General features: G+C 37.3%; 1 protein-coding gene and 1 long non-coding RNA gene across 2 annotated transcripts; one reads left to right on the top strand and one right to left on the bottom strand.

Moving 5' to 3' along the window:
* Positions 1-404: 404 nt before the first annotated feature.
* SUMO2 (small ubiquitin like modifier 2) lies at positions 405-8,599 on the bottom strand. Its single transcript, XM_026701964.2, has 4 exons — positions 8,270-8,599; positions 5,869-6,000; positions 3,470-3,541; positions 405-2,563 (listed from the first exon to the last, which is right to left on the bottom strand). Exons 1-4 carry the CDS (start codon positions 8,288-8,290, stop codon positions 2,501-2,503), a joined length of 288 nt encoding a protein of 95 aa, XP_026557749.1. The 5' UTR covers positions 8,291-8,599; the 3' UTR covers positions 405-2,500.
* A 6,798-nt stretch (positions 8,600-15,397) lies between these two features.
* LOC148127003 (uncharacterized) lies at positions 15,398-17,947 on the top strand. The gene is made up of 2 exons (XR_015741807.1): positions 15,398-17,089; positions 17,622-17,947. It is a non-coding gene; the product is annotated as an uncharacterized LOC148127003 (long non-coding RNA).
* The last annotated feature ends 4,853 nt before the right edge of the window (positions 17,948-22,800 follow it).

Here is a 22,800-nt window from a genome sequence, read left to right as displayed (position 1 = left end):
TTCTACATTCCTTGAATGTTCTCTTTTTTCCATGTACCATATCTTGAGATAATTACACTTTGGCATTCTGGACCTTGAAATGTGGTTCACTGTAACTTGGTATTTTTGCAACATACAATCCCTACATTATAATTTATTCTTTTCCTTCTGTGCTCAAGAGAAGAGAACTGAAAACTCAGCAGTGCAGGTGGCTTAGTTGCAAATTATAAACATAATAAAAGTCACTTGATTAATTATCCAGCATGTCCTTTACTTTGAAGTTATGTTGCATAAACTAATATATTTCTGAAACTTGCTAGAACAGATACTGACAATAGATACTTAAAGATTATAAACAGTATGAATTTGCTTCCAAGTTCTGAAAACCTGGACTGCACACACGCAGAGTAGGATATGCAGCACCATTTTTGGAACAAAATATTACTTTATTATTATATTGCAACAAGGAAAGTACACAATTTCATAACGTAGCCATTGCCTCTTATTTGAAGCAAGTCAGTAAACTCCTTAAGACTGAGGTATTTTTAAAATATACTGAATGAATTCCTAGATCCCACCAGGGAAATTTAGAAAATTGTTTAAGATTAAACTATCCCCTCAAATTCTGAAATTGTGTTACAGAAGTTAACAATTGATGTATATTAGAGGGCATTACCATACATAATGGGGAAGGGTTGTAAAAAAATTATTTTGTAGATTATGTGTTCCAAATACAATCATGGCATTATGTATCTAGCCGGACAGTTTCTTCTGTTTAAAAGTATAATAGAAGGACACATATAACCTGATGTCTAACTATCAGTATATTACAGAAGATTGCTCTAATCTATTGACTAAATGGCATGTCTCATCTCTGCGACCTTGGCAATGTACTTACGGAAGTCCTTCAAAATCAAAAGGAACAAAGCAATTTAATCATAAAGTGCAGCAGACCTGCACCATGAGTAAGGGGCTTCTGGTAACTTTCAAACTCTCAAGTATTAACATAAAATGAATGGGCCTTTCACATTACTGCTAGAGTTCTAGACCAGTACTGGGCCTACATTACTAATTCTAAGCTTGACAAAAAACAACAATATCTCAATTAGGTATTAAAAAAACACATCCTAATAGATGTGAAGTAATGCTATACGCTTAATGAGAAATATAATGCATGATAGCCAAGAACTGAAAATTTTCAAATGTATCTTTTTATCCTATTGTTAATATAGCAATTTTACTTCATCAGTAGTTAACCAAGTTCCTCTACTATAACAAATAGTATTTGTTTTCCACATTGCTTTCTATTATGATATCTAAAGAGCTATTTGATGTGCCAAACTAGGTAGGATATATATTGATTTTACAGTTCTATATTGCCGGTTTGAAAACTTAACAAAAGTCAAATATTTCTCATACCATTTCCCTTAATCCCTTAAGATTATTAGCTCCATCTACAACCACAGTACCTTATGCCTCTCTCATCCCAATATTAAAACAAGCAGGGATAGGGTTTCCATTTGCACTCCCCTTCTTCGGTCCTCAAGTCATGTGAATCAGATAACTTATCTATACCCGAGCACAAGCATCTGACTGCAGATCAGCTGCACTGGGCACAGTATCATCTTGTCTTTCCAAATATTTTACATTTACAAAGGAAGAACATGCTGCTTTCAATCCCAAAATTTCCACTAAAAAAGAAACACAGCATTTCAATCTAGCAATTTACATTAGAACCCTCATTTCTTGCCAATATTTTCATGCAAGAAGTGATGGTTACTGTGCCCTTCACATCCAGCCAGCCTCCCTGTAACTGGTACTTTAAAACTTGTCTGGACTGTCAGCAGAAATATAAAAACTAAAATTAAAATCTGATGAAGCAGCAAGAAAGTTTCTATCTCTTTTTACTAGGTGATTGGTTCTAGGCTGAGCATGATTGCAGCACAGAAAAATAAGCTGTTTTATTTTAAACAAGAAGTTTATTTAAACAACAAGACGGAAGGGAAAACTATCCAAGATCAAACTTTTGTTTTAGAGTAATTTACCCCTACTTAAAGACAGATTGCTCTACATGTAACAGCTACGTACAAAAAAGTTATAAAATTGTCCTTGGTTGTACAACGATAAAAGAAAAACAATGAAATTGTCCAATCAAACAAAGTATGTAAGGTTTTTTGTTTTTTCCAACAATGAGAGCAAAAATAACTTACTGGAATATAAAGATAAAAGTTAGAGGAGCATGCCACTAGTGGAGAAATGGGATGTTTTCACAGACCAGATTGTTTTTACCACCCTTTCTCCATATGATGTTGATCAAAACATACAATTGGCTATTTAGTTAAAAAAAATATGCATGTCTGTGCACATACACCAGTTACTTTATGTACAATAGAAGGAATAAGAAAAGAAATCAAAGAAGAGAGAAAGCTATACTGCAGTAGTCAAGATGTGGCTGAATCAGGTCTCTTTTTTTCTAACTGTGAATATGTTGCCTGTTGGAAAGGAAGTTTGGTTCTTTATTTTAGTTCATGCCTCCTGTCTGCTGCTGGAACACATCAATTGTATCTTCATCCTCCATTTCCAACTGTATTGAAAAATATACATAAGTCAGTTCAAAGTATAAGTGATATAATCATGTTATCACATGACAAGTGAAGTAAGTGACATAAGTATAACAAGTTTTCTTTAGTTTTTCATACACTCCCAAGAGTATAAAAAACAAAAAAGCATAACTAGAAATCAACTTGTAGTTGGATTGCTAAGTAATGCAAATCTAATACTCCATTTTCTTCTGTTTATTTATTACCCCCCACCCCCACTTCAACTCTATTTGGAAAGAGACATTTTATTATGCAATAAGATTTTGGTCAGCTTGTCCCTTAGAAGGCTGAATTCAAGAAAGGATAGGTGTTCAGCCAATAGGGCTTTCTTGAATCTTACTTTAACTGAAGCCTTGTTTCAGTTGTAACTGAAAGCTGTTCCTTTCAGTTAAAAGTCTCCCTGGAATAACCAAAAATGATACCTCTACTATAAGCAGGGCAGAGGAACTGACAGAATTCAGAGCAGACTTCTTTCCTCGAATAAAAGCATGTTTGGATACAAATCAATAATTTTTATTATACAGTTATTTTTAGTACTTCATTTGGTAGATATTATAAACATTTAATATTACTTTTTAGGTCTAAACTAATTGGGATCTTCAGTTGTTAATAGGAAGAAATATCCATTCCCAACCTGAAAGCCATGTTGCAAGAGGAAACCTGTTCAAACTGTTTTTAAAGGCATTGAAATATTGCTGTTTTTTAACTGCTGCATCAAGTCTTTAGTGGTACAATTTTTTCATTTGTACTTCGGTATCTTTCAGACATAAGCAATGTTTAGGTACAAAGACATATGTAAGGATTACTTTAAAAACATTTCTTGGGATTTATACTCTTAATCAAATTTTATTTTTTCATACCAGCAAGTACTTCAATGAACCTTTTTTTACCTGTGCAGGTGTATCTGTTTCATTGATTGGTTGCCCATCAAACCGGAATCTGATTTGCCTCATTGACAAACCCTACATAAATTCAAAAATAAGTAAAATATGCAGTTGAAATAGCAAACAACCAGAATTCTTCTAAGACTGCACACTGCTTCCTATTTAAATTATTAAATATTGATTAGATGTTCAGTTTATTCAGCATTAATGTTCATCAGTGATCTCAGAATCAACAGAGACCCAAGATTAAAGCACTTCAGGACCAACTTTCAAAAATTATAGCAGACACATTATAAGTGTTTATAATCATCAAACAACATTTCCTAAACTAAGGAAACTGCTGCATGGATATAGCACTACACTTTAGTAGTGCTATATTTATAAATTGAAAATGACCCTTAATACCAAAAAACCAAAAATTTTTGTACAATATTCTGTATAATAAGTTCACATTGTTTAAATTCATGTGACCTTTTGTTTTTAATTAAATATTTAACAATGTTTACAGGCATACTTCACACTTCGTAGCAAACTATGTTATGGGAAACCATCTACTGTAACTTAACTAATAACCCATGAACAAAAGAAATGCATAGTGGAATGCATAAAGCCAATTGTAGCAAATTCCCATATTTAATTTATGAATGGGAATGGGGAAAGACCAATAAAAGTGAATGTCCACCGTGGGTTTACCCTTGCCCTAACCCTAATAGTGAGTAAAGCAAGACTGTTAAGCAAAGCAAGGCTGGTGTGTACCTATGGCAGCTCCCATAGTAGCATAACCCATTGTCCCACATCTTCCTAGCTTCCCCCAGAGTCGCTACCAATATCCTAGCACAATAAATCACTTTCAGTAGATTTTGTCCATTAATTACAGTGTCTGCTAAACTGTATTTTTGCAATATTGTTTAGTATTTCATAATCTATAATCTGATTTTAAATGATTTCTGGTAACTGAAAAATAGAAAGGTAAATTTTGTGCAAGTATTGCACAGCAGCTCAGCCAAAGTGCACTCATATTCAATGACTATCTTGTAGGCCAGCCAGGTTAGTCTATAGTAGCATAAAGTATGTGGCAGCTCCTTTTCCAACTAACAAACGTTATTAAAAGATATAAAACCTTTCTGAGCTGCAGCTCATTTCATGTAGAATGGCTAGATTACATCAGTTTCCATCCTGCATCAGTCTAGTCATACAATGCATTTGATAAAGTAAGCTGCAGCACACATTATGCCTTTTAATAACCTTTTAGTTGGAAAAAGTTTTACCAGATGCATAGTTAGACCAACAAAACTTGAAATAAATGTAGCATTTAAAATATCTGTATCAAAAGACAGTTAAAAATCCTTCCTGGATCCACTGCAGTCAGAATTTGTACAAGGCAGGACCAGACTCAACAAGATACAAGTTGGCCGTTTCTGCCCCCACACCTAATTTTGTTGTACATTAACAATCAAGAACCATCCTCTGATTTATTCTTACAGCACAAAGCACAGCAAAATACAGATTTGTGTCATCTGTCCTCCCAAACTCAGAGGGGGGGGGGATTTTTTTTTATCAACTTTCATGCTAACAGATATGGTTCAGTAGAGACTTTCTTTATACCAAGCTGCTTTATGTGAGTACTTGGTCCCAAGAGACTCTATTCCTAATAAATATCTTTTTCTAATACAGAAGCTAGGAATCTGCTAATTAAATATCAAGCAATGCCATTCATCAAAGTAACTATGTTGGAATTGTAGTTTAGCAACATCAAACCCACTGAATAGAATTTTAATGTTTAGGAAAGTTCAAATATATAAAGTCTTCAAAACTGTTATAGTAAATGGTCCCGTATTTCTTGATAATACTATGACTAATACTATTACTAGATAATTCTATGACATTTCTTTATACCATGATTAAAAGGTAACGTTTCTCTCAAATCCTGGTAACTGCTGGAAACAACACGGAAGAGGCGCTATGTTTTTCCAAATTATGTTTAAGGTACCATTTGCTTGGGATCCATAATCACATTTTCTTTTATCCAATAATTATAAAAGAAAATACATACTACTGAGAAAACCTGCACTAAAAAAAGAGATAATTTCTTTTCCACCTTTGGTTAGTTACATGGGAAAGCAAAAGACAGAAGATACCGTTACTATCTGGTGGTCATCTAGATAGTTAACTCATATAAGGTATCTTTATTAAATTATGCCTCTAGATGGCATAATCACAGTACATTCAACCAAGATAACAAGATTTTGTTTTGCCATTTTTTTCTTGAACACCAAGATGTATAACCAAATGTGCTTTAATACAATGCTAAACTCTATATTTATTGTAATGTATTGTAAAAGAGCTTTAATTTCCTACAAATCACTTTAAAAATCATTCAAAATATGTTTTATATGGTTTCTCACCTGTCGTTCACAATAAGCTTTCATTAGTTTGCTAAGTGGTGTATGCCTTTTAATCTTAAATTGCACCACAGATCCATCTTGCCCTGCAACCTTCAGATTAATATGATCGTTATTTTCAGTCTTCACTCCTTCCTGTAAATGGGGGAAGAGACAAAATATTAAAAGCAATTTATTTCACCTAGTAAATGTCATCAAGTTCAATATTCATATTACATCTTGTAGTTGTAGGACTGCTGAAGGACTAACCATTATAATTCTCAAATTCAGAAATAAAATTAGCTAGTTATCAACTTGTAAACAAAATTCAGCCAGAACAAAAGGTCATGGCAGATAATTACAATAAATCCCATGCTTTATGTTTTAAACAATATAAGTTAATTTGATAAACATACTACTATGGATATACAGCAATGCTAAATTAACAAGATTCATTACAGTTACACAAACTTACATGGGAATAAATTCCACTGAATTCATCAAACAAATTAATGATGGACATGCATAGAGCTGTTTTGGAAACCAGAGTGACATTGTTAATATAGTAAAATGAATTATTTCCCCTTTTAAGGGGAACATCTATGTAGATTCTCAATCATCCAGGTTATGGTTATCCCAAAGGTGCTTTTTCCAAAAGGCATCTGGAGGTTCTTGGTTTTGTTCTGAGTTAAAACTGAAGAAGCTTCATGGATGAGAAGTGAAACTGTTTCAGAGAAAAAAACAAGGAAGTCCACCACTGCCGCCTAGAAAAAGCACCTTTGGGACATTTTCAAAGGGAATTTTTAAAGATAGAAACTTTGACCTTTAAAGAATTAAAGTAGTATTTCTTGGAAAGCTATAACTATTCATTGGATTTTAAGTTTAGAGCACTGGTTGCCAATATCATTTTTAATTAAGCTAAAAATTAAGTTATTATTCTAATATATCTAATTTAATGTACACAATTCTCAAACACAACTTATAAATGTTATGCTTCTTAACAAGGGAAGCATATAAAACTAGCCCAGTTTTTGTTTTTAACCAACTGCTTTATATTACTACCTCTTAAAATAAGCCTAATTTATTAATTCTGGTAAGATTTAAGATAGAGAATAAATTAACATTCTAACAAGATTCAAATAAAGCCCGAACACCTTCTACTAAGTGATTCTTAAACTCTGAAGCTTTCCTTAGACAAGGCACCATGGAAAGGAAACAATACCAAATAATTGGACTAGCATAAAGAAACTGCAAATAAGTCTTCATGCAAAAATGTTTTACACCTTTTTTTTTTTAAAAAAAAGCACTTTTCTAGCAAACTGCAATGCTACCCCACGGGGAAGTGGAAGATACACTGTAATTTCAGTTTAAAAGGTACCGTTTTAACCTAAGTACAGCCCTTCTTTAAAACAAGACTGTGCAGAGAACTTTAAGAGGCATCCCGTGCCTGGGGAGATCGATGACTGTGACCCTGTTTGTCTCTATTCACAGCATGCAGAACTCTACATCAAGCAATCTGATGGCTTTCCTCCAATGGACTTTAAAAATCCCCTCCCCCTCGCAGACACGCGTTCAACCCACTCCTGTTCGGAAACCCCACTCGCTTCCACGGCGGAGCACTTCTCCCCTCTCCCAGAAAACACGCACCAAGCCCCCCGCCGCCCCCATCTCGCCTCCCTAACGCACCACACACTGCAATGCACAAAGCCAGCCTCCTAACATCCCGTCTCCTTCGGAAAGGACTCCTTTCTCCCACCTCCTTCAGCGAAAAAGCCTTTTTTCTCCCCGACCTTTCCGCGAGTCCCAGAGAGAGAGCGCGCTCTCCGAAGCCATCGCAATTTTGGCGCCTCCAAAGTCGTATTTAAAACGAGGAGGAGGAGGAGGAGGAGAAGCTGATCATCGGTTATCGCTGGCATGAAAGGAGGAGGGGGGGAGGTTGGGGGAGGGATTACCTGCTACTGGACGGCTCCCGAAGCGCGTAGAGCGGATGCGAAAGAAGCAAAACACAAAAGAGGCCTACGCGCTCCCAGTCCGCAAGCCGCTGCACGGCGCCCGGCACAAGAGGGACTAGCGCCTATTTTTTTTTTTTTTTTTTGAAGGAAGGCGTGGGAAGGGAAGAGAGCTTATCCCAACGAAAGGCGGCGCGGCCTTAGGGCTTCGCAAAGTCAAGAGCGCTCCCGATTCCCACAATCGGGGGAAAGGAGGACCCCCTTTTTTCTCGAAAGAGCGCCCTTATTCCTCCCTCGCCCTCCGGAAAGAGCCCGGACCGAGACAGGGAGGGGGAGGGGAGGAAAATGGCGCGCAAGACCGGCGCGGCAGAGCCTGCGCTGCGCTCTCCCCCTTCTCCTCCTCCTCCTCCTCTTCCCTCCCCCTCCTCCTCCGTACCGGCCCGCAGCCCTTTTTTCTCTCTCTCTCCCTCGCTCACCTTGGGCTTCTCGTCAGCCATGGCGAGTCGGCGGGGTCCGCTCCGCTCCAAGCACCTCAGAGTAAGTGGGGAGGCGGAAAGATGAAAAAGAGACCGCAACGGCCGAGACAGAAAGACTGGGGGAGGGGGCGAATGAACGCGCACGCAATGCCGCGGGGTCGCGCCTTGGCTTGCGAGAGCGCGCACGCTCTGCTTTCCCCTCCCCCTTAAGCCGCTTCCCCATTGGGCTTCGGCTTACGAGAGCGCGCAGCTCCGTTACATAACTCAGAAGAGAATGGCGGAGCGAGGATAAAGCCGGAGTGCGTGCGCGCACCCAGGGGTATCGTCCGCGCCCCTGTTTAACGTGCGCGCACCCTGCTGGGCGCAGGGAGTTTTACTCGCTCGCGAAGAGGGCATTGTCTTTTCAAAATGGCCGCCGGGCCTGTGAGGTTGGAGAAGTCACCCTTTATGGTCTTCTAAATAACTTTGCGTTATTTGTAAATTACAGATAATGTGTTTGCCTTGTAATTGGCTTTAATTGGTTAATGGACTAAGTATGTTTATTCTCACTGTCTCCGTTTTATGTCCCCCATTTAAAACCACACAAAAGTTAACTACTGATTCTCCCAAGTAACACAAGGTATAGATACCAACTCACATAGCCTAGATTTTGTTGCAGGGGCTTATGTCCCAAAATAACTCATTATGTGAATAGTAAACTTGTCAGGTCATACTATTTAACCTGTAATGCTACAAAAGTACATCATGTTATTTAGCATATGGCATATCACATATGGACTAGCAATATGTATTAACATTTCACCCAGATTAGTAAAACACAATAAAATATAAATGTCACAAAGTTCAAAATGTTCAATTACCAATATCTAGGCCAATTGAAGTGCAACATTTGAATGAAAAAAATCATGCTGGACTGGTATATGCCCTCAGCTTACATCCAGTCACGATGTGATCTACAGTTTGATGTGGGACTCCACAAGTCACACTGAAGGGAGGATACTAAGCCCCATGTAAACAGTGAGTCCCAGCAGACATCGTGTGAGGTGCAAATCCTATTCAGGATTGTCCATTGCTGATGTGGTAGTTCAAAGCCTGGTGTTTTTTTTTGTGGGGTCATTTATATGTCTTCCTATGTCTCAGCATTCAGTGATCCATTGGTTTCCATTGGGAATCTATGTTAAAGTTATTGGACAGATATTGTGCAAGTTCCTGGATCTGAGTCTGGCTGATAAATGAGGAAGGTTGGCATTCATCAGTAGGAGTGAGTTGTTCATAATTTTGCTCTATTCTCTCACTAATGCATCTTGCCTTCGTAAAAGCTGGCAGCACTATAAGGCTCAGAACAGGGAGCCAGCAAGTCGAAGTGGTTTTAGTACATACACGTAGAATCTTCATGATGTTGTTGAGACTGGATTTTAACTTAACTAGTATGGCAGTTTTTAAACCATACAGGGCACAGTATTATGCTGCATAGTAGACCAGCCCTAGTGCTAATCACCTGAGGCTGGCAGCTGAAGCTCCCCATTTAATTCCACATAATTTCTGGAGTATGTTGTTCCTAGTATTGATTTTTGCCACCGTATTCTCTAGATCAGGGATATCAAACTTGTGTCATCATGGTGATGTCATGTGATTATCGTGACTTTTTCCCCTTCACTAAACGGGGCATGGTAAGCGCATGATGCATCTGGCCCGTGGGTTGCGAGTTTGATAGCCATGCTCTAGGTGTATTTTAGAGGAGAAAGTCCAGTCCAGTGTTACTCTAAGGTACTTTGGATGGGGATTGTAGAAGAGTAAGTTGTTGTTTAAGTAGACCGTCAAGGCTTCATATGCTAGTTTGTTATTAAGTGGCAGCACATAGGTACCATTTTACTGGTGCTAGGAGTAAGTCTCCAGCCAGTGAAGAATCTCCCAAGATTTTAAGATCTTTGGAAAGGAGGCTGTCTAAACACACCTCCATGTGTTTTTCTTGTACTGCTATGGCAAATCTTCAGCTAATCCAAATTTGCATTCCCTTAACACCAGCATATCTTGATACGTATAAGTTGAATAGTGTAGGTGCCATAACAGAACCTTGATGGGAGGCTGTTAGATTAATCTTCTTACCTTATGTTGTGATTATATTCCCCCAACATGCTAAACTTCACATTAACCATCTGTGCTTAAACTTGGATTGCTATGTAAACTCAGTATACATGAAAAACTTGCAGGACATCATGCAAATTCAGGAAATTAATTTGTATAAACCACAAGCTCACTAAGATAGTTCTTGATTTCGAACTATAACTGAGACCTGGATTTCTCTTGTTTAGCAAGATGGTGGTTAAGTGAATCATGTCAAATTTTACATTTTTCTTATGGTTGTTAAGCAAATCACTGCAGTTGTTAAGTGAATCGTGGTGTTTAGGTAAACTTGGGTTCCACATTGACTTTGCTTGTCAAAAGCCAACTTGGAAGGTTGCAAATGGCAATTATATGATTCCAGGATGCTACAACCATTGTAAATATGTGCTCGTTGCCAAGCACCCACATTTTGATCACATAACTATGGAGATGCTGCATCAGTTGTGTGAGGACCAGTTTTAAATCAGGTTTTTTTTAGTGCTGTTATAACTTTGAAAGTCAATAAATGAATGATTGTTGGGTAGTCAAGGACTACCTGTATACATATGTTGAGCAAAGAGGCAGGATCTCATTGCTTCATAATCACATCTAAAAACCGAACAATTAAATTTTGATAGCACTTGTTAAAGGAGATTTAAGAACATAATAGCCTGTAAATAAAACAATCAATCTTGAAAACAATAAAACAAAAACCCTGCACTGTAATCATGCCCCTTGGCATGCCCCACAGCAGGCACAGCCAACCTCCCTCCATATTTTCTACCCACACACTCTCACAGCCTCAGGAAAAAGCCAGGTTTTCAGATACTTCCAAAAGACTAAAGGATAGGAGCCTGTCGAATCTTGGACAGGCCTCCACCCTTTCACAAGATAGAAGGCAGGGACAGCCATGGCAAAGAGACACTTCCAGGTACTATTATATGGCAAAATCTCAGGGAGAGGATCTGGAACAGGCCCACCCTATCTGATCTAGTGGGATAGACAGATGGATAGGGAAATATAGTCCCACAAATCATCAGGTTTCATGTAAGTAGGCTTTAAAGATAATAACCAGCAACTTGAACTCTACCCAGAAAAAAACTGGGAGCCAGTGCAGCTCACACAATAAAGGTGTAACATGGGTGCCCAATACTGTGTCCGTTACTGCTTTCTGGATCAGTTATACACTCTGAGTGGTCTTCAAGGGGAGCCTGGTACATTGCCGTAATCCAGCCAGGGGAGGGTGACTAAAATCTGAATGACTGTGAGCAAGGCCTCCCAAACAAGAGCACAACTGACACACAAGATGAATCTCGGCAAAGGATCCCTAGCCATGGTTGCCGCTTCTCATCAAGCAGAGCCATGAGTCCAAAAGGAGCTGCAAATTGCATACCAGCTTGGTCAAGGGAAATGCAGCCCTCCTCAGAGTCAGAGTTGAGAACTCATCCGACCCAGGAGGGTTCCAAAACCCCAAACTACTCCATCTTGCCAGAGTTGAGCTGAGGTTAGTTCATCTCCCTCCACAAACTGATAGCTTCCAGGTCAGCCCTGCAACAGCATCATTTGCCTGGCACAGGATGTATAACTGAGTACCACCAGCATACTGACAATTCTGTACCCAGTGCCATTGGGTGACCCAACCATTGCTTTCATATGGACCTTAAAGTGAGGGAGAGACCTCATCCCTGAGGCATCCCAAGCTGTGGAGACCTAGGGTGTGACCACCCACCAGTTACAGTTAGCCATGGAGAAAAGAGAACCACCAGAAAACCATGCTTTGCAGTTCATTCCAGAATGATATCATGGTTTATGGTATCAAAAGCTGCTGAGAAATTCAGAACTGTTGTACCACCCCAATTCCAGACACTCCAAAAGTCATCAGGAAGCATGATCAATGCCATCTTGGTGCTATAACCCAGCCTGAACCCCAACTGAGAAGGGTCCAGACAATCTGCTTTACCCAAGGCCCTCTGAAGCTACATGCCAGCTACCTTCACAACAACCTTTCTCCAGAATGGAAGATTGGAGACTGTATGAGTTATCTACAATGATTGGATCCAAAGATGGCCTCTTGACACGGGACTGTACCATTGTCTCCTTCAAAGCAGAAGGGAAGTACATCAAACAATCAATAAAAGCAGGTGGTAGTACCCCAATTCGTAAAGAGGAATTAACTCCCAATTGGACTCAGCCATATGGTACCTTTCAGAAGGCTTTAACCAACTTGTACCTGAGCAGTGTTTAATCACGGTTAATTTCACCATCTTAGCCCAATTTTCTAAAATCAAATTCTCTGAATTTTAATTGCATCATCTGATTTACAAATTTTAGATTTGCTTGTGTGTTGGTTAAGCAAGGAAGTTTTATATCCCGGGTGTCAAACTCGCCATCATGTGATGTTTCGTGACGCTTTTCCCATTCGCTGGAGAGCTGGGGAGGGCATGGCCTGCATGTGATGCATCCAACCCATGGACCGCCAGTTTGACACCCCTGTTTTACATGGTAACAGTTGAACTTGCTAAAGAATTAACCAAGCAAATGAAAATAATAAAGGCAAATAAAGATAAAAATGCAGGTATTTGGTTTAGTTTTCAATCAATAGAACTCTACAAACTCTTATAATCATGAACAAGGGATACTGTAACCTCATTTATCAGACATTTAATTATTAAACTATTTAAGTACCTATTTGAAGTTTCATGTTAGTTACTTAGTTATACATTACATATATCAGCAGGAGCTCAAATCAATAAAATCAGAATGAAGTTGTCTTCAGTTGCTTTGCAGTCCCTTAAATATGCCACAAATCATTTCCAAATAATATTTACAATGTATATACAACTTATAACTATGAACAACATGTTAGCTAGAAGGTAACATAGTCTTTATGTGGCATGTGAAGGGTTGCTTTCTGAAAGTAAGTAGGGAAGAACCCATTTATATTTATTGCTTTCAATTTTAAAAAGGCAAGTTAGGTATCTTAAGAACATGTAAGTTATATTACCTTTTGGCCCTTTAAAAGTAGCACATCAAATCCCAACAAGCAAAAAAAAAAGCTAGATTTTTGACCTTATCTTTATGATGAATGAAAGATGTTGGTGATCCAATTTTTACAGATCTTAGCATAGCATTATAGAGAAATCCAGCACTGGCTTTAAAATTTTGTCCTTACAATTATTGATTTTGTTTGCACTATGATTAACCATGGTTTACTTCATTTCTTGGGTTTGCAGAATTAATCAAACCACTATGTCATGTGAATCATACATAATTAAGCTACACAGAAGCCAAAAAAATTAACATGAGTTACCTAACACCTCCCAGTTGTGCAGTGTGTATTATATCAGCGATTTGTAATTATCTTAATTATGAATTATTGATGTCAATAATGATATGTTTCATTATTGTTTTATGTTTACTAGAACTTCAATAATAAAAATTAGAAAAGAATGCTATGTGTTCCTGGGAAGATTGTGAAGGTTACAAAATATGAATACTGAATATAAGTATACATTTATATATTTCAGTGCAAAATAACACAAAATATAATGTAAGTTTTTATACTTGAACATTCTTGAATATCCTGATGGTACAGCACTGAATGTACAACTGCATCCAGAAATGAGTTCCTTTTTCACTCATTGTGCTTTAATGTCACCAATCTTAACAATGCAGACTGTGCTGTCATCCAACAGCTTCTGTTTTAATCTTCCATGCCCATTTTCACTGCACTTCAGCAGATCAAAGAAACATGTTAACTAAAATAAAAATGGCAAAAAGGGAAGAACAAAAGCACACAAGCCTTATACAGTTTGCTTAGTGACAATTCGAAGCTGCAACACACTGAAAAAGGTGACATGACCGTTTTTCATACTTATGACTCTTGCAACATCCCCTGGTCACATGATTAAAATTTGGACACTTAGCAACTGGGTCAGATTTGTAATGGTTGCAGTGGCTCAAGATCATGTGATCACTTTCTGCAGCCTTTCTGACAAACAAAGTCAATGGGGAAGCCAGTTTCACTTAACAACCATGTTACTATCTTAACAACTGCAGTAGTTAACAACTCTAGCAAGAAAAGGTGTAAAATACAGTAATTCGCTTAACAAATGTCTCTGTTAGCAACATAAATGTTGGGCTCAATTGTGGTCGTACGTCGAGGACTACCTGTACAGGTATTATGTGTACGTTCCATTTTTATCATGTGGATGTAATCAACCACTTTTGAAATACCTTAGAAGTTACCGGGAATTTTATAATACTTATTTCATGTACAGACATATAGGCTATGTTTAAATAAATGTACAACTTAAACATTCCAGGAGAAACTCAAGTATCTCTCTCTTTTAATTGAGCCCAATTCATTGTGACTATATGGATGCTTTTATGCAGGGTTGTTGTTTTTTTGGCCAAAACAGATGTGGTCTTCTCTGATTTAAAAAAATAACCTTTGCAAGGTTATCTACTTTCTTGGAAGTTCGTGGTTTCCCTTACAAGTGCTAAGAAGGCCACTCTTGCTGCTGAACATAGAGGAGTGTAAGTGTAATTTTGTACTTCAAGCAGTATCATGTGGTTTGCTGGCTTTGAGTTAACAATGTATAAACCCAGCCAACCAAATTCAGCAAACCATGTCATAGCATGATTTGGAATGATCTCTCAATCCAAATATATTTTTTCCAAAGGCCAATATCTTAATTACATTATTCCCGGCTGGGAAATAAGGGAAACACCTCCCCCTTCAGATATTTGAGAAGTCAATTGAATTCAATTAGCAAAATTAGTTTCCATAGCAACTTTCTAACCATCAATTTGCCTAACAAATAAATGTAGAGGGTAGAGCTGCCCAACTGGTTTGACCACTTGACAGACCCTTTTCTTGGAAGAGACCTAAGACTGAGTGTATCTAGTCCAAGTCCATTTGTAGTAAGCATTCCCTTTTAGGAAATGGGTTGTTCTATGAACCAGTTAAAATCTCAGCTTATATCTTACTTATCATAAAATAAGGGACTAATAACAATGAATAAATAGAGCAATGGAAAACATGTTATATTAAATGAATAATACCGTATATACATATGTTTTCAAATGGACATTCTTATGAAATAGGATTTGTCTTTTTTTTTTGCCCTTATAGTGTACATGCACAATCCTTCACAAAACAAGTTATATATAGTAGTTAATCCTGAATACTCAGTTTAGATCAGAAAACTGATAGTCTGCTACAGCAAGAACAGAACTTTTAAGATGAACACATAAGCAAAAATATTTTATGGGTTATGGCTGATTTGATCAGATACATAGTATATTGAAAGATTATTTCATACATCTCTGTATGATTATTTCATACATCTATGAATTAGAGACTGGGGACAATAATGATCACAGGCAAACGTATAATAGAAAACAAAAACAAAAGCCTATCAAACAATTCTCAAATATACTAATGACCATCTTCTATGAACCAAACAACTCTCAAGCATATCTCCAAATTGGTATTTTTCTGAATGAGGAGGCTTTGAGTCAATGTTGATTTTTTGGCAATTTCTTGGACAAGTCTCCGCAATCTTCTTAGTAAGGTTTTTCAGAAGTGGCTTGCCATTGCATGTTTTATAGGGCTGAGAGAGACTGGCACAAGTCACCCAGCTGGTTTTGTTCTAAAGTGGGACTAGAACTTATGGTCTCCCAGTTTGTACTCTGATGCCTTAATGACTAGTGCACCAAACTGGCTCTTATTTTCTCATACTTATTATTTGAAACTTCCAAATCTGCATAAACTTTGGAGCCACAGACAAGATTGTAAGGATATCATACTTCCAATAACAAACTGGAGACATCTTCAAAGCACTCTGATCCTTTCCTTCCATAAACCTACTCATGTCTTTAGAGACATAAAAAAAACTTTTGAAGAACTGGATAAATCTGTTCAGAAGGGTTACAAGGGGTCTGTTATCAGTTTTCCTCTGACTTCTATAAAGATTCAAATTAGAGTACTTCTAAATTTATTTAAATCATAATACAGACCTCAAGTTTTTTCCTGTGTCTGACATAACTATTGTGCGCTGATCCATCCACTGAAGGTGTGTACCCCTCCCCACAATATGTTTTATAATCACATAACCTTTTTTCAGAAGAAATAAGACATGCTAAGTCTCATCTGCAGGATTATTATAGCACCCCTAAAATGTCCCCACAATTCCTAATTCCTCCTCAAAGGAAATGGCAACCCATTCATTTGGTTGATGTAAAGATATCATTATTTCATGTTTTCTCCAAAAAGTTATCTGGACTTCCTAGATACCTGAACACCACACACACACACACATCAATTTTCACATGCTGACTTCTGGTATATAGTACATATCTACTGCTGTTCACCCTTAGATGCACATAAGGTAAAGACATGTATCATAATTTGTCGAACATATTTTGATTAAATGTCACGATTTGAAAAATATTGTGTCTAGAATGTGAAATTTGTATTGCTACAAGTTAAAGCTACAGCAAACTAAAGTTAACTGCTAACAGCTCAACTTCTATTCCTGTATACCTGAGTCTCCGAGTATACAGTCAACAGAGCTAACTTTATTGATAGTGTGTACGAACATTTCTCTCCGAAATAAAATGTTTTGTCTGAAATAAAAATTTTTGTTCACCTGACAAAAAATGAGCAAAATGCTGCCTATCCAAAATGAACCTGTGCATGTTTAGTCAGAGGTTGTGGCTTTTCACTTCCTGCCTCCTGGCGACGACAGGGTCTGAACTCAGAGCCCTGGGCCTCTCATGGTAAATAAATAAACACACGGACACAGTGTTTACTCGGGATGAAAAGGCACTTTAATAATGGTGGGTACTCCTTTTATAGGCTACTTGCACACGTCATAGCAGAAACAAAGAAGCTTTCTACATAATTATGCTAATGCAAAAACTATGCCATAGCTGGTGTCTTATCGCCCCTACTTCTTAGCCCCGCCCAGTTACTTTTATCTCCCATATAACTTTCGTTTCCTCAGCCACTTACTTTTATCTCCCATATAACTTTCGTTTCCTCAGCCAGTACTTTTATCTCCCATATAACTTTCGTTTCCTCAGCCAGTATTTTTATCTCCCATATAACTTTCGTTTCTTCAGCCAGTTACTTTTCCACACAGTCAGCACTTTATCACATGGCAACATTAGATTGTCCATCCATCACTTTTACAAGGTTGACCATTGCAACATTTAGCGTAACAGTACATTGCAACAAGAGGTGTTAGATAATATAATAAAATTTGCTCCTAATTATATGTGTAGTAAGCCATATCTCTAATTTTTGAAAGTGACACAAGTACAATTTCAGCTTTGCTCAGAAATGAATATTACAGTATTATGAACCAAGGTGCTCCTAATGAACCAGGGTTTGCAGTGAAATTTTTAACAAAAATTAGATTTATATCCACTCATTTTTCTGATTTGTTTATTTCAATTTGCCTGAGCTCTCCCAATCATGTACTTTTGACAGTGAATCACTATCTGAACAAAAGCTGAAGCAATTAAAATACAAGCACTGCATTCCAACAATAATCTAGATTCTTGGGCAGCAGGATACTTACAGGTCTATCGTACAGATTAACATCACTTCATAATTCGATATGAATTTAATATCTTCCTTCCTGAGCCAGCTGAGATTGTTCCCTACTCTTCACATATCAGAAGGAAACACAATGCAAAGTTGTTCTCCAGGAAACTGAACAGGAAATCTTGCCAATTTTTATTATACCATTAAAAAGCACAATAGTTTGTCTGTAGACGGAACCAGCACAATGCAAAAACTCTTTGCATGCAATTGAAATTCAAAATACCTCAGAAGAATGGCAGGAATAAAACATAATTAATTCCTAATAAGTTTTACAGGCTTTCTAAAGTCAAAACCAATCAGGCTTTGCGGTCACAAATTCTTTCAATTTGCTTTTTCCTCCTCCCTCGGTAGCGAGGCTCTTAGTGTTTTTGCTTCAGGAAAACTATCAGCCATCATGATGGAAAAGATCTCCCCTCCCCAATTCATCGGCAAGTACTTGAGAAAACCCACTCGCAATGGTGCAGCATCAACACCCCACAGTTTGCCACTAAGTCAATTTAACTTAGGGAATAAAAGCCTTTACCCTCGATGTGCAATGGAGCGCCAGTCTCCCATGCGTAGTTCCGCGCCTCGATCTAAATCCGAATCCTATCAAGCACAAACTTTTTATGAAAGAGGCACTGAGAATCACCGCAAGAAATTGACATTGAGCGCGGTACCGGTAGCTTCACATAACCCGTCAGGCACTCTGATATCCACAAAGGCGGGGAAAGAAACGTGAACGATGGGCTCACTTGTACATAATAATACATTTGTATTGAAGCTCGGGTGGAAGTGTCAGTCGCACAGAAAACAATCCTAGGATTCCGACATTGCTGGGATGGGACAAAGTGGCTCAATTAATTAACTTGAAAGCAAAGAAACTCCTGCGGTAAACTCTTCCAGCCTATGAAAAATGTGGGAGAGAGAAAGAGAGAGATTTCAAATGTCTTCTTGCAAGCAAGTATTAGCTTTGGGTTGTGAGAAGGTAATTTAGATGAACTATTATTCATTGTAGTGTGGAAAGGAAACTTCACGAGGACAGTGGTGTCACCCAAGCAGGAAAAGCCCAAAGGGAGCATCAAGCCAGACATAAAATAAACTTGCATAGGAAAAGGTATTAAAGAAGCCCCTTAGACAAAAGCCCAAATAATTAAGAAAACTAGGGAAACAAGAAAACATGCCAAATCAGCAAAACAAACAGACAAAAGACACAAAATATATTGCAAAGGAGACAGACAGGAGATTGCCACAAAACAAATATAAGAAAACATTAGGACGAAACTGATAATCCAATCAAACCACTCCGGCGGAAATGAAGACAACCTCTGACAGGATTTAAAACATTAAGAAATACAAACACAAGCACTCACACACAAAAGGAGGAAAAAAAGTATAAAAATCAGGGGCTTATCATACAAAGCTAGCTAGCCCCAGGAACGCAGACTTCTTGCTATCTCTCGCGTTCCTGAAAAATAAAAAGATCCAACTTTCAAGCAGTTGTCTGTATCCTTGCACCAGAGCTCTCCCAGCAGGAAAACCGAATCCTCAGAAGAAAGGCATTTTCTTTTCTTTTTTTATAAATTTTATTGAATTTTGTTAGTGTTTGGGGATAAACCCCCGAGCAGAGTGCACAGCAGTAGTCTAACCAGACAGCCAAATGAGAGAGAGAGGCTGGGCCCAAGAGTATACACACACTAGAGACAAAAACACTGTTTGTGGTTTTAAATAGATATTTAATTCACACAGAGATTAAGAATAGTCATTCAGTCCATATGTCAGTATCCAGTATATCCATCCAGTTACCTAGTCTATAAACAGTAAATACAATGTCTTTATCTGCTTGTAAATCTTCTTCTTCTGATAACTCTCTCTCAAAGACAATGCTGAGTATGAACAGCTCACCAAATAAACACAGTCCTTTTGTTCAGTAGAGAGAAGTATCTTGCACAGTAGACATCTCATACAGGAGTAAAGCAGTAGTAGGCAAAAACAGCAGATAGACCAGAGACTAGTAACACCAGGAACCAGGAATCAGGACAGGAACTCGAAAACAGGATCAGAAACCAAGAAAGTGTTACGTCTCTCTCACTGCCTCTTATTGCAGCTTACAACTGCACCCATAATTATCCAATGACATTGCAGTTTTGAGCTTAAAGCTGCAAACACTTAAACCTAGGTTTTATATATTCATTCACCCAAACCAGTTGGTGTATCCATATACCCAACAATTTACAATTAAAAATAACATAACAACATTACATATGCAACAGAGAGAAAAAAAAAGAAAGAAAGAAGAGAAAGAGAGAGAAAAGAAAAAGAAAAAACGCTCGGTCTTGCCACCGAGAAAGGAGAAAAAGAAGTATAAAAGAGAAAAAAACAAAGAGACGGAAGAAAAAAGAAAATACGTTAAAACCAAACAGATATTCTTTTTGACAGTCTGCAAGATCCAATTCTCCTACCTTACTTTAAATATACACATCTTATTACTATTTATGCTTAAATTACCCATTATTCCTTGAACAGTTTATCTCTGATATAACCAATTATACCACGCATTCCAATTATTATCAAATGCTGAAGACTCTTTATTTTTAAGAGCTATGGTTAAATTGTCCATTTCTGCGCAGTCACATATTTTCTGAATGACCAATTGATCTGTAGGTAAACAGGATGATTTCCAGCACTGGGCAAATGCTAATCTGGCGCAGTTAGAATATGAATTATTATATATTTCGTCTTTTTAGGAAAATGTTTATCAGAGATCCCTAGTAGGAAGAACTCTGGTTTGTATTCGATTTGTTCTTTGGTTATCTCCTCCAGCCATTTTCTAATTTTTGCCAGTATTTCTGGGCTTCTTTACAGGTCCACCACATATGAAAGTAGGTTCCCTCTATGTTTTTACATTTCCAACATTTTGGACTAGAGTTTGGGTTCATTTTCGCTAACCTCGAAGGGGATAAGTGCCATCTATATAACATTTTATACATATTTTCTTTGTACGCCGCAGATTTCGTAATCTTAATGATTCTATTCCAGATCTTTTCCCATTCTGTTAATGTAATGCTTCTTCCAATATTCCTACTCCACATTATCATGTTCCCTTTCACTATCTCTTGCTCTAATTCTACCTCCAATAAATATTTATAAAATTTAGAGATATTCTTTTTATTTGATCCTAATAAGATTTTATCTAAGTGTTGTAATTTGCTATAGATTCCAAACTCTTTGATATCTTGTTTGTATCTACTATGGATTTGTATATATAACCACTGATCAATTTTAAATCCCTGTTCCTGTAAGTCCTGTCGAGTTCTTAATTTCCCTAAAAGGTCTAATAAATCTTTATATTTAGTCGTTTTTGTTATATCCAAATTGTTGGGATGAACCATTGCCTCCATTGTTGAAAGCCAAATCGAATTTTTAAATAATGTTTTTTACATATTTTTTTCCAATTAGTTAATAGTGAATCTCTAATAAGATGTCTATGAAAGTACGCCTGTTTAGTTTTCCCCACATCCCATAGAAATGCGTGCCATCCTCTCTGAAGGTCGTGCCCTTCCAAGACTAGAGTTCTTTTGTTCCGTAAATTGACCCAGTCTTTTAACCATAATAAGTTGGCTGCCCAATAATATAATTCCTGGTTTGGAAGCGCTAGCCCACCTCTACTTTTTGCATCTTGTAAGGCCTTAATACTGATTCTAGCTTTTTCCCTTGCCAAATAAATTTAAGAGTTACCTTATTTATATCATCAAAAAAAATTTTTTGGTAATTTTATTGGGATTGTCTGGAATAAGTAAAGGAGTTTTGGTAAGATGTTCATTTTGATTGTGGCAATCCTGCCCAGTAGAGAAAGCTGCAACTTATTCCAAGATTCTAAATCTTTCTTAATTTGCTGTAACAGTTTATCATAATTATTCTCTTTGAGTGATTTACTATGTGGTGTTAACCATATGCCTAAATATTTGACCTTTTTGTTGCCTGTATCCCCATGGTTTTTTCTAATTCTTTCCTCTGGTTCTCTGTTAGATTTTTAGTCAGTAATTTCGTCTTATTTCTGTTAATCTTTAATCCTGCTACTGAGCCGTATTGTTCTAGTTCTTTTATTAGATTATGTCCTTTTTCCATGGGATCCTCTAGGAAGAAAACCATATCGTCTGCAAACGCCTGTAATTTATATTCCTCTGCTTTGACCCTAACTCCTTGGATTTCAGAATTTTGTCTTATCCACGTTAACAATGATTCTAAAGCAAATATAAATAAGAGGGGTGAGAGAGGGCAACCCTGTCTAACGCCCTTTTCAATGCTTAGTGGGCCTGTTTGTTCACCATTAATTAGTATATTGGCTTGTTGGGTATTGTAAATTGTTGTGATAATATTCTCGAATTTAGTGCCCAGATTCATGTTATAGATTTTTTGTATTAAAAAGTGCCAATGTAAGTTATCGAATGCTTTCTCCGCATCTAGAAACATGAGTGTAAATTGTTTTTCTCTGGATGAGCTTCATAATATTCTAAGACGTCAATAACGGTTCTTAAATTGTTTTTAATTTGGCGGAATGGAAGGAAACCATTTTGGTCTTCATGAATGTATAAATTTAAAACTTGTTTTACTCTATTCGCTATAATTGAGGTAAATAATTTATAATCGGCGTTTAAAAGTGAGATTGGTCTATAATTGTTGATATATCTGGCATCCACATCCTCCTTCGGAATTAACGCAATCAACGCCTCCCTCCATGAGTCTGGCATTTTGGCAGCCAAAAGTACTTCGTTAAACACTTCCAGCATCAGAGGCCCTACTAAATCTATTGTGGCTTTATACAATTCTA

The sequence above is a fragment of the Pseudonaja textilis genome, chromosome 2, assembly GCF_049901715.1.
Source record: "Pseudonaja textilis isolate UNSWEBS1 chromosome 2, rPseTex1.2, whole genome shotgun sequence".
NCBI lineage: Eukaryota > Metazoa > Chordata > Lepidosauria > Squamata > Elapidae > Pseudonaja > Pseudonaja textilis.
Note: the sequence above shows the minus strand (reverse complement) of the source record. Positions and strands in the feature narration are given on the sequence as shown.